Raw genomic sequence first — 12,832 nt, forward strand, 5'->3', positions numbered from 1 at the left:
CTTCTGTGGACAGAGAACCACTAGCTCAGTGTCGCTGCCCGTGGGGGTTCACAGCCCCGTCTGCTGAGCAGAGTGAGAGGCAGCTCAGTACTTGTCGGGCAGGCCGGCGGGTCTGAAGTGATTGGGGTCCTTGCCGCTCCGGCCCCATTCATCGGCAGCCCGGTTGGTCCTCGAGTCCTCCCGTCCGTGGCCACTGCTTCCAGGCTTGAACAAGTCTGTGACTCTCTGAGCATTCTCTCTGGCATCGCTGGGATGGAGGAGGGCAGGTAGGCGGTTCATCCAGGGCTGAGGAGCAGCAGCCTCACCCTCCCCATCTCTCCTCTTTCCAGGGGATCAGTGACTCTGAGAGGAGCCAGGAAAGAGGGGCCAAAAGCCTGAGGCTGCCTGGGCTCAGCCCACCTCAGCCCTGCGGGTCCCCTTATGCTGGGTGAACAGCACCCATGGGGGAGGCTTGGGAATCATGTGTCCCTCCAGCCTTGCTCTGCCCTTCAGCCACTCAGACCCCACGCTGGGCACAGAGGGGGAGGGTGGATAAGAGGAGGAGGGGCCACAGCCCGACAGGAAAGTCCTCCAGGGCTTGGCCCCTCCATGCTGTCCAAGCTAGCCAAGCTCTCACACCCATCCCTGCACCCCCAGGGCCCCTGGTACCTGATCGATCTAGCTTGTCGGTTTTGGATGTACTTTTTTGCATCTCTGTATACATCTTTTATTGCTTCAGTAGAGGTTTTCACCATGTCTGTAGCCCCGGGAAGGAAAGCACATGGAGAAAGGATTATCAGGTGGACTGAAAACTGTGACACACCTTAGAGAAGAATCACGGAATGAAAAATGTTCCACTGACTCAGTTTCATCCTGTGGTCACAGCACCATCACTGCCACAGGTTGAGAAGAGCATTCCTTGGGCCCAGTTGCCTGATCCTGGTAACTCATTGAGAGTCCTTGGGGGGCAGGCTACAGCCTGCTTGTCTGGCTCCTGGGATGCTATCTGTGTGCTGCATCTCACTTAGGGCTCCATGTGATATGTTGCCAGGAGAGAATGGAGCTATCATTATAGCACAGGATTCCTCAACCTCATACCAGTGAAATTTGGGGCCAGGTAAATTTTGTTGTTCAGGGCTGTCCTGGGTATTGTAGCAAACTTGACCTCTACGCACTAATGGGCAACCTACTCCCCAAAGTAACAACCAAAAATGCTTCCAAACATTGCCAAATGTCTCCAGGACACGAAATCACTCTTGGTCCAGAACCACTGTTATAGAGGAAGCTGCATGTGCTAAGATCCAGGCGACTTGGGTGAGTGAGGAGGTGACACGGAAGACAGAGTCTGAGAAAGGGGCAGACACACAGCACCTCTGCCCTGACACCTAAGAAATGTATTCCTGCCACGTGAATGCACTAATTGTGACTTGATTCCCCTACCTCAGGCGCACGAATGACATCCTGAGAACTTGCTAGTGGACGGCACTGATGGTGTGGGCTGCTTGAGGAAGCAAGCCCTAGAGCAGCGGGTGTTTTCCTCAGCCTGGCTGCACTTTCCACTCAGCTGGGGAGACACTGAAAGGCCCATGCGACCTCACACCCCAGGCCCGTTACCTCTCACTCTCTGCGGTGGGTCTCAGGCGTCCATAGTTTCCATTGCTCCCCAGCTGAATCCAACATGCAGCTGGCACTGGTCAGCCCGCAGCTTTAGGAAGTGGTGCCGGGACAAGTCTTCCCTGCAAGAGCTTTGGCCTCATGCACAGCTGGGTTCAAACCGTGGTCCTGCCACCAGCTGACTGGCACTTAGTCCCCGGGTAAATGACTTGGCTGCTCTAAGCCTCGGTTTTCTCCCCTTCAGGTGGGGAAGACGCCTCCCTCATGGAGGTATTCTGCAGGTAAGCAGGTGAGTAACAGTCCCAGCCTGCCCAGAACTGCCCCCTTCTTTTCCTGGAACTGCCCTAGTTAGCGCTGAAAGTGTCCTGGAGAACTCCTCAGACCCGGGCAAAGCTGGAGAGTTGGTCACCCTGAATTGCGTGTAAAGGCCGAGTTCCTAGTGGAGGCTTGATATATGTTGCTAGATTGCCCCCACACACATTTATTTTTTTGTCAGTTAAAAGACTAGAGAAGGGTAGGAAACAGACTAAACCAGGGACAATGTCACTGAGTATAGGAAGCGCCAGCAAGAGCTAAGCTGACGGTCTCTGAATCACCCACTAAGGAAATGGAAGGAAGGAAGAGAGAGAGGAAGGGAGGGAGGAAGGGAGAAAGGATGGAGGGAGAGAAGCAGAGAAGGGGAACAGATGGATAGCTTTCACGCTACTTCCTGCAGTAGGTCTGAGGGAAATGCTGTACCATTTCAAGGCTTATTTTGTGTCTTCCGGTCACACTTACATGTCAGCTGGGAATGATGATTGATCTCTCCCTGGTACCTGATTGACATAAATCCTGTGCTTTTCAATCTGCCTGAAAAAAAGCTCCCCAAACATCTGGCGCATTCTTCCACATAGGACAGCACCACACAGGACAACAGCTCCAACCCTAAAGAGTCTTCAGGGTGAATCATAGAGGCCCATGGGTGCTCTGTCCCCTCCACCAACCTTACCATCATAAACCTGACTAAAGAAGGAATACCATTGGCTGCTGACTCCGAGCACCAAGGAGCAGAGAAGGAGGCCTGTGAAAAGCTTCATTGTGCTGAAAGGAGAGGAGAGCGTCAGGGAGACACAGACAAGCCTTACATACCCACTTTGGCATTTGTATCTAAGGAGAGCCTGGCTGTTCATTTCCACTTGTTCTCATCACATTCTGCAGTAAGACCTAACCGGGAGCCACAAGCCCTCAATTGTGAACCCACCAGCCCTGAACCCAGGGCTGTCTACGAGGCCACCAAGTAGCTTTGGTGGAGGAAGAGGACAGGTGGACCAAGTTGTGTCTTGCTAAAGCAGCCTGTAAGTAATCACAAAGCATTTCCCATGCACCAGTCTGCCAGCACTGAACCTCATACAGGACAAATACAAGAGAGAAGAATTATCAGTGTTTTCAAAGAACTCACTCCTTGGAGTAGGTTCTCACCTGATCCCCTGTGGAGCAGAGCTGCTGGTCCATGCCTGCTATTTATACTGGAGAGGTGGCTGTATTTATACTGAGCCATCCCTGCTTGGGTTATGGGGTGAGAAGAAAGCTGGACTGGTGCCGGGGGAGAGTCCCTGCAGGTCATTTCTCCTGCAAAACTACAAAGAATAACTTACTGCACACCACTAGCTGTCCTGATCCACAGGTCATTTTCCTCATTGTGCAACCCTGAGAAAATAGGTAGGTCTGCTCTGTCTGGTGGTCACTGTCAAGGGTGGAGGGGCTGAGGCTGGGGCCACCTAGACTGTGGAGAAGAGGGCTCCAGGAAGGAGGCCCCAGGCTGCTGGAAGGGATGTGGTTACAGGATTCTCCTCCAACCTGTACCTTGCTTTCCCCAGGGTAATCCCAGCTAGGCCCAACAGCAAATGTGTCAGAAATTAAATCCTTTGAACTCATGTGTAAAGCCCTTGAGCTTCAAAGCTGACTGGGCACCCCACCGAATCTGGTGGGCCCCTGAGCAGCTTCCACCACTCTCTGTGTCTGTCCTGAGCTCTCAGCTCCAGGGCACAGAAAGCCTGTCAGCCTCTCAGCCATGCATTTCATAATGGTCAATACTATTTAATGACAAAGAAAAAAGAAGAGAGGTATACTAAATTAATAAGAGAAGCTTTGTGACTTGTTAAAAGTCAAATACCAATAATCTATAGCACCAGTTCTCACAGTGTGTTCTAGGGAACCCTGAGGGTCTCTTAAGACCCTTTCATGGGCCCTCAGAATGTATCTTGGGGATTCCTAGGGGTCTGCAGACCACACTTTGAGAACCACTGCTTTCAACTGCAGGCAGATAAAATTTAATTTTAAAAAATAGTCTAACAAAACAGGAAAACAAAATCAGGACAAAAATAAATTCTATGTAGAAATTAATAAAGAAAATAAGTCTCTCAATCCCTTAAAGAAATTCTACAATATCAGAGAGCTATGTAAGCTGTTTTGAGTAGTAATGAATAAAAGGACTATTAGGATTCTTGTACATTTTGCCGAAAAGAGGTTTTTTCCTTATTAGGCAATATTCTATCACCCTATCAAATTTTTAAACACACATGATCATGCTAGTTTGTTACATTTTGCTCCCTGTCCTATTCCCACTCAGCCCCAAGTGTTTCTTGAGCTCCCCAGAAGTATGTATTCTTCGTAATGGAAACTGATGCTTGGCATATAGTAGGTGTTCCACAGATGTTTGTTTTAGTGAGTGAAAGTATTTATCAATCAATCTAGAAACAGTATGAGTACTTAAAATTAAAACTATATTCAAGCTAGTTGTAATAAGAAGCTAACATATTTTCTTCAGAGGAAGATATACTTAAGGAAATCACCTTCTTCAATTATTGTCAATTAAAGGGAATTTTGACCAACATCAAAAAAAAAAAAAAAAAAAAAAAAACCAACAAAAAACAACAACAACCCTTTCAGGGGAGTCTGTGAAATCAAACCTATTTTCACAATAACACTAAGATACTCTTTTCCTTTTCCATTCTCATTTTTTTATGAGTGTACTGCATATTAAATCTTCATTAATATGGTTTTAGATTTCTACATTGCAACTGACTTTTAAAAAACTACCACTTATCAACTTTTGCTGTCAAATCAAAGAATCGCCTGAATGATCTTAAAATGCTCTCCCCTTTTCCACCTCCATATCTGTGTGACTGAATTTTTTTCATATACTTCGACCCAAATAATGTACTACAACAGATTGAATGCAAGGTTAAACATGAGACTCCAGTTACATTCTATTAAGCCAGATATTTACATTTTTTCAAAAATGTAAAGCTACTATTGTTGTGATTAATTGTTTTGTTTTGGAAAAAAGTTATTTTCATTAAAATATATAATTTATGTTAACATAATGGATTTAGCATTCTTTTTCTTTCTTTCTTTCTTACCATTTATTAGACACTCCACAAAGTTTATCCTAAATTAACTCGATCCTCATAAAACTTCATAACAGTGCAATATATTGTTGTGTTTTTAAATGCTTAAACATTTTTTCCTTTCCAGTGTGAATATTCCTGATAGAGTCTCCATAAATTAAAGTTCTTTGAGGTCCTCAGTAATTTAAAGAGTGTAATGGGATCCTGAGACCAAAAAGTTTCAGAATCATTGCTCTACAGCAAATATTATATGTAAAGAAGAAACTTTAGTTACATTCTCCAGAAGGCCAAGAATGAAATATGGATGCCCTATTCTTTTTTTTTTTAAGCTCTTTATTGGAAAATAATTGCTTCACACTCTTGTACCAGCTTTTGAGGTACACCAAAGTGAATCAGCTGTATTTATACATATATCCCCATATCCCCTCCCTCCCGCAACTCCCTCCTGCTCTCCCTGTCTTGGCCCTCTAAGGCATCACCCATCATCGAATTGATCTCCTTTGTTATACAGCAACTTCCCACTAGCTATCTATTTTACAGTTGGTAGTGTATATATATCTATGCTACTCTCTCATTTCCTCCCAGCTTCCCCTTTGCCCCCTGCCCCCCAAACCTCGTGACCTCCAGTCCATTCTCTGCATCTGCATCCTTATTCTTGTCTTGTCACTGGGTTTATTGGTACCTTTTTTTTTTTTTTTTTTCAGATTCCGTATGTATGAGTTAGCATACAGTATTTGTTTTTCTCTTTCTGGCTTACTTCACTCTGTATGACAGACTCTAGGTCTATGCACCTCATTACATATAGCTCCATTTCATTGTTTTTTATGCCTGAGTAATATTCCATTGTATATATATGCCACATCTTCTTTATCCATTCATTTGTTGATGGGCATTTAGGTTGCTTCCATGGCCTGGCTATTGTAAATAGTGCTGCAATGAACATTATGGTACATGTTTCTTTTTGGATAATGGTTTTCTCTGGGTATATGCCCAGTAGTGGGATTACTGGATCATATGGTAGTTCTATTTTTAGTTTTTTAAGGAACCTCCAAACTGTTTTCCATAGTGGCTGTACCAGCTTACATTCCCACCAACAGTGCAGGAGAGTTCCCTTTTTTCCACACCCTCTCCAACATTTATTATTTCTAGACATTTTGATGATGGCCATTCTGACCGGTGTGAGGAGATACCTCATTGTGGCTTTGACTTGCATTTCTCTAATGATCAGTGATTTTGAGCATCTTTTCATGTGTTTGTTGGCCATCTGCATGTCTTCTTTGGAGAAATGTCTATTTAGGTCTTCTGCCCATTTGTGGGTTGGGTTATTTGCTTTTTTGGTATTAAGCTGCATGAGCTGCTTATATATTTTGGAGATTAATCCTTTGCCCATTGCTTCATTGGCAACTATTTTCTACCATTCTGAGGGTTGCCTTCTTGTCTTGTTTATGGTTTCTTTCACTGTGCAAAAGCTTTTAAGTTTCATGAGGTCCCATTTGTTTATTCTTGGTTTTCTTTCCATGATTCTAGGAGATGGGTCACAAAGGATCTTGCTTTGATGTATGTCATAGAGTGTTGTGCCTGTGTTTTCCTCTAGGAGTTTTATAGTGTCTGACCCTACATTTAGGTCTTTAATCCATTTTGGGTTTATTTTTGTGTATGGTGTTAGGAAGTGTTCTAATTTCATTCTTTTACATGTTGCTGTCCAATTTTCCCAGCAACACTTATTGAAGAGGCTTTCATTTTTCCAATGTATATTCTTGCCTCTTTTGTCAAAGATAAGGTGCCCATATGTGCTTGGGCTTACCTCTGAGTTCTCTATTCCGTTCCATTGATCTTTCTATTTTTGTTCCAGTACCATACTGTCTTGATCACTGTGGCCTTGTAGTATAGTTTGAAGTCAGGAAGCCTAATTCCACCAACTCCATCTTTCCTTCTCAAGATTGCTTTGGCTATTCGGGGTCTTTTGCGTTTCCATACAAAGCGTAAGATTTCTTGTTCTAGGTCTGTGAAAAAATGCCATTGGTAATTTGATAGGGATTGCATTGAATCTGTAAATTGCTTTGGGTAGTACAGCCATTTTCACAATGTTGATTCTTCCAGTCGAAAAACATGGTATGTGTCTTCATCCGTTTGTATCGTCTTTGATGTCTTTCATCAGTGTCTTATAGTTTCCTGCATACAGGTCTTTTGCCTCCTTAGGCAGGTTTATTCCTAGGTATTTTATTCTTTTTGTTGCAATGGTAAATGGGAGAGTTTCCTTAATTTCGCTTTCTGCTTTTTCATTGCTAGCGTAGAGGAATGCAAGAGATTTCTGCGCATTAATTTTGTATCCTGCTACTTTACTAAATTCATCAATTAGTGCTAGCAGTTTTCTGGTAGCATCTTTAGGGTTTTCTATGTATAATATCATGTCATCTGCAAAGAGTGACAATTTTACTTCTTCTTTTCCAATTAGGATTCCTTTTATTTCATTTTCTTCTCTGATTGCTATGGCTGAAACTTCCAAAATAATATTGAATAATAATGGTGAGAGTGGACACCCCTGTCTTGTTCCTGTTCTTAGAGGGAATTCTTTGTTTTTCACCATTTACAATGATGTTGGCTTTTGGTTTCTCATATATGGCTTTTATTATGTTGAGGTAATTTCCTTCTATGCCCATTTTCTGGAGAGCTTTTATCATAAATGGATGTTGAATTTTGTCAAAAGCTTTTTCTGCATCTATTGTGATTATCGTATGGTTTTTATCCTTCAATTTGTTAATATGATGTATCACATTGATTGATTCACGTATATTGAAGAATCCTTGCATTCCAGGGAGAAACCCCACTTGACCATGTTGTATGATCTTTTTAATGCGCTGTTGTATTCTGTTAGCTACTATTTTGTTGAGGATTTTTGCAACTATATTCATCAGTGATATTGGCCTGCAATTTTCTTTTTTTGTGACATCTTTGCCTGGTTTTGGTATCAGGGTGACGGTGGCCTCGTAGAATGAGTTTGGGAGTGTTCCTCCTTCTGCTATATTTTGGAAGAGTTTGAGAAGGATGGGTATTAGCTCTTCTCCTAATGTTTGATAGATTTCACCTGTGAGGCCATCTGGCCCTGGGCTTTTGTTCGCTGGGAGATTTTTCATCACAGTCTCAATTTCCATGCTTGTGATTGGTTTGTTCATATTTTCTATTTCTTCCTGGTTCCGTCTTGGAAGATTGTACTTTTCTAAGAATGTATCCATTTCTTCCAGGTTATCCAATGTATTGGCATATAGTTGCTTGCAGTAATCTCTCATGATCTTTTATGTTTCTACAGTGTCCGTTTTCTTCTCCTTTTTCATTTCTAATTCTGTTGATTTGCATCTTCTCCCTTTTTTTCCTGATGAGTCTGGCTAATAGTTTATCAGTTTTGTTTATCTTTTCAAATAACCAGCTTTTAGTTTCATTGATCTTTGCTATTGTTTCCTTCACTTCTTTTTCATTTATTTCTGATCTGATCTTTAAGATTTTTTTCCTTCTGCTCACTTTCGGGTTTTTTTGTTCTTCATTCTCTAATTGTTTGAGGTGTAAGGTTAGGTTGTTTATTCGATATTTTTCTTGTTTCTTGAGGTAGGACTGTATTGCTATAGACTTCCCTCTTAGAACTGCTTTTGCTGTGTCCCATAGGTTTTGGGTTGTTGTGTTTTCATTGTCGTTTGTTTCTAGATATTTTTTGATTTCCTCTTTGATTTCTTTAGTGATTTCTTGATTGTTTTATAGTGTATTGTTAGGCCTCCACATGGTTGTATTTGTTACAGTTTTTTTCCTGTAATTGATATCTAGTCTCATGGCATTGTGGTCAGAGAAGATGCTTGATATGATTTCAATTTTCTTGAATTTACCAAGGTTTGATTTGTGACCCAAGACCTGATCTATCCTGGAAAATGTTCCGTGTGCACTTGAGAAGAAAGTGTATTCTGTCGTTTTTGGATGGAATGTCCTATAAATATCAATTGTTGACATGCTCTAATGTGTCATTTAAAGCTTGTGTGTCATTTATTTTTGGTTCGGAAGATCTGTCCATTGATGTACGTGGGGTGTTAAAGTCTCCGACTATCATTGTGTTACTGTCGATGTCCCCTTTTATGGCTGTTAGCATTTGCCTTATGTATTCAGGTGCTCCTATGTTGGGGGCATAGATATTTACAATTGTGATATGTTCTTCTTCGATGGATCCCTTGATCATTATGTAGTGTCCTTCCTTGTCTCTTGTAATAGTCCTTACTTTAAAGTCTAATTTGTCTGATATGATTATTGTTACTCCAGCATTCTTTTGACTTCCATTTGCATGGAATATCTTTTTTCATCCCCTTGCTTTCAGTCTATATGTGTCCCTTGGTCTGAAGTGGCTTTCTTGTAGGCAGCATATAGAAGGGTCTTGTTTTCGTATCCATTCAGCTAGCCTGTGTCTTTTGGTTGGAGCATTTAATCCATTTACATTTAAGGTGATTATTGACATGTGGTTCCTATTACCACTTTCTTAATTGTTTTGGGTTTGTTTTTGCAGGTCTTTTCCTTCTCTTGTGTTTCCTACGTTGAAAAGTTCCTTCAGCCATTGTTGTAAGGCTGGTTTGGTGGTGCTGAATTCTCTTAACTTTTACTTATCTGTAAAGCTTTTGATTTCTCTGTCGAATCAGGACTTTCAGTGTATCCTGCCACTCCCTTCTGGCCTGCAGAGTTTCTGCAGAAAGGTCAGCTGTTATCCTTCTGGGTTTTCCCTTATATGTTGTTTGTTGCTTTTCTCTTGCTGCTTTTAATATTTTTTCTTTGTGTTTATTTTCATTCGTTTGATTAATATGTGCCTTGGTGTATTTCTCCTTTGGTTTATTCTGTGTGGGACTCTCTGCTTCTTGGACTTGATTAATTCTTTCCTTTCCCATGTTGGGGAAGTTTTCCATTATAACCTCTTCAAATATTTTCTCAGATCCTTTCTTTTTTTCTTCTTCTGGGATGCCTATGATTTGAATGTTGGTGCACGTAATGTTGTCACCAAGGTCTCTGAGAGTGTCTTCCATTCTTTTCACTCTTTTTTTCTCTTTCCTGCTCTGTGGCAGTTATTTCCCCCATTTTATCTTTCAACTCACTTATTCGTTCTTCTGTCTCAGTTATTCTGCACTTTATACCATTTAGAGTATTTTTAATTTCAGTTATTTTGCTGTCCTTTACTGTTTGTTTGCTCTTTAGTTCTTCTGAGTCCTAATTAACTGTTTCTTATATTTTCTCTCTTTTGTTACCGAGATTTCGTATCATCTTTACTATCATTACTCTGAATTCTTTTTCAGGCAATTTTCCTATTTCCTCTTCATGTATTTGGTCTTGTGGGTTTTTTCCCTTCTCTTTTGTCTGCATGGTGTTTCTTTCCTTTCTCATTTTGTCTAATTTATAGGATTTGCCCTCTCCTTTCCCTATGCTGCCTAGTAGTAATTCCTCTTGTTTCTGCCCTCTGCCCCCTGTGGTGGGGTTTTTCCAGTGTCTTGAGTACGCGTCCTTGTGGGGGGGTCTGGTGTCTGCTTTCTGTTGTGTGGCTCTGTGTCTTTTCTCTCTTATGAGCAGGGCCATGTCAGGTGGTATGTTTTAGGGTATGTGTGTGGTTAATATGGCTTTAGGTAGTCTGTGTGCTGATGGGTGGGTTTGTGTTCCTGTCTTGTTTGTAGTTTGGTGTGAGGTGTCCAGCACTGGCATTGCAGACAGTCAGATGAAGCTGAGTCCTAGACTCTGATACAGGGCTCTGTGAGAGTTCTGTGCAGTTAATCTTCGCAGTGTCTGAAGACTCCCTAGTAGTCTAGCATCCTGGATTCAGTGCTCCTTCCCTGAGCCTCCTACTTGACTTCTGAAGGTGTAGTCAAGACTTCAGAGATTGCCTGTCTCAACAGTAAGGGGTTTAAAGAAGACCGTGCAAGCCCCAGAATGATGGCAGACTGTTGAGTCAAACAAATACCAGTTATGTTGGGATATTTGCAGTCCTTCCTGGTGTCCCAGGTTGTTTGCTGGTGTTCAACTGGTTGTCGGTGGGAATTATTGCGTCTTTGGGTGTATTCCTTATGCATCTGTGGAGAGGGATGCATTCCACATCCTTCTACTTCACTGCCATCTTTCTTCTCTTTCTTTACTATTGTTTCTTAAATAGTTAAGCTATTTTTTCCTTAATTTATATAATGTGTTAATTCTATAAACAGTAAATTTTTGCTTAAATTAGTATGGTTATTTTTCAAGTGAAGCCTACAAATCACAACCAGAGAAAGGTTGCACGCAGTAATGAAGACCCAACACATCCAAAACTGCAGTTCGGCCCCTCTGCTCAGCGCTCGGGTGCCGCTGGGGTACCAGGGACCTAGTGAGGGGTCGTTCCGAGCCACCGCACACTGGCTCCCTAGACCTGCCTGCCCGCGCTTGGATGCCCTATTCTGATCACCTCAGTTTCACATTTTCCTGGAGGACCTGCCCATTGCTAAGATAAGAGAAGTGTAAGAAATGGAAGGGAAGAAATTAAACTATCATTATTTCAAGATGATACAAACATGTACACAGAAAAGCCATCAGAATCAAATGGCACACTAATGAAACCATTAAGACAATTCAGGGAGATTGCTATATTTCACATGAAAGTTTAAAAATAAATTGTTTCTCTACACCAATTCTTTTTTTTTTTAATGTATTTATTTGGCTGCTAGGGGTCTTAGCTGCTGCACACAGGATCTTCGTTGCTGTGTGGGAGATCTCTTTAGCTGTGGGTTGTGGGATCCTTTTTAGTTATGGCATATGGGATCTAAATCCCTGAGCAGGGAATATACCCAGGTCCCCTGCATTGGGAGGGTGGAATCTTAACCACTGGGCCATCAGGGAAGTTGCAATTATACCAATTCTTAAGTTACAAAAATACAGTACAAAATAGTACCAAAAACAGCAACTATCTAGGGAAAAAACTTTAAAAATACACCAATATTGACAGAGAGAATTGAAGCTTGCAAAGGGATAAAAAGTGGGGATGCATGTCGTGTTCATGGAGAGGATGTTTTAACTTCGTCAAGATATCAGGTCTCCTTGGATTAATTTATTAGTTCAGTGCAGTGCTAATCAAACGTTCCCAGTGAAATTTTTTAAAGGATGCAACAGATTTATTTCTTACGGATGAAGAAAGGTTCATGAAGAATTAAGTCAAGTTGAAAACTAAGAGCCAAGAGGGGACATGCACTGGTCTCTGAGATGTGTGCGCTTGGGAGTTACCCCAAATGGGGAGACTACTGTGACTGCTGTCTGTGTCTTTGGGCCAGAGGGCATCCCCAGGAGCCAAGAGAACTGAGAGTTGTTTGCAGCACCAGTGATGTCCAAAATAGGCATCAGAGAAGGAGAGCCACACAGCTTTGAAGATCCTCCTTAACCCAGGCCTGGATGAAACAATTTCACATCAAGCAATGGGGGCCCGTGGAGAAGTGTGTGTACCTCACTCCATCTGACCATCCTACAGGCAGTGTTAACATGGTGTTGGACTGCACGTGGGGTCTGCTCATGGCAGATGTGATAGAGATGGTGAGGACACAGTGGGCACCCGATCTCATCCTCCCTGCACTGGCACAAGCAGCGCAGCCACTATTCAGTGGCATCAAGGGAACGGCATTGTTACTTGAGGTGTGGCGCAGGCCAGGGAAAGACAAGTGTGACCAGTGGATGGAACACACTGGGGAAGGGAAGATTCCCCGGGATGGATGCAGACAGGGGGTGGAGGACCTAGTGCACTTTCTGGGTTGTGATTGTGGCGGGCCAGGCTGGGGGCAACACTGTGTAAAAGCCGAGAAAAGAGGAGGCTCTTGCACTCAACTGAC

At 42.5% G+C, this 12,832-nt stretch overlaps 1 protein-coding gene across 2 annotated transcripts in view; it reads right to left on the bottom strand.

Moving 5' to 3' along the window:
* Positions 1 to 12,832, bottom strand: part of LOC130860436 (serum amyloid A-4 protein-like) — a 69,853-nt gene continuing 57,021 nt past the window's right edge. Inside the window, exon 3 of one of the 2 annotated variants that reach the window (XM_057748649.1) lies at positions 1 to 238. In XM_057748649.1, the coding sequence (XP_057604632.1) occupies positions 85 to 238 (154 nt within the window). In that variant the 3' untranslated portion in view covers positions 1 to 84. Of the gene's footprint in view, positions 248 to 12,832 lie in introns of both variants that reach the window. The other variant, XM_057748648.1, reaches the window with a different exon arrangement.

The sequence above is a fragment of the Hippopotamus amphibius genome, chromosome 9, assembly GCF_030028045.1.
Source record: "Hippopotamus amphibius kiboko isolate mHipAmp2 chromosome 9, mHipAmp2.hap2, whole genome shotgun sequence".
In the NCBI taxonomy this organism is placed as follows: domain Eukaryota; kingdom Metazoa; phylum Chordata; class Mammalia; order Artiodactyla; family Hippopotamidae; genus Hippopotamus; species Hippopotamus amphibius.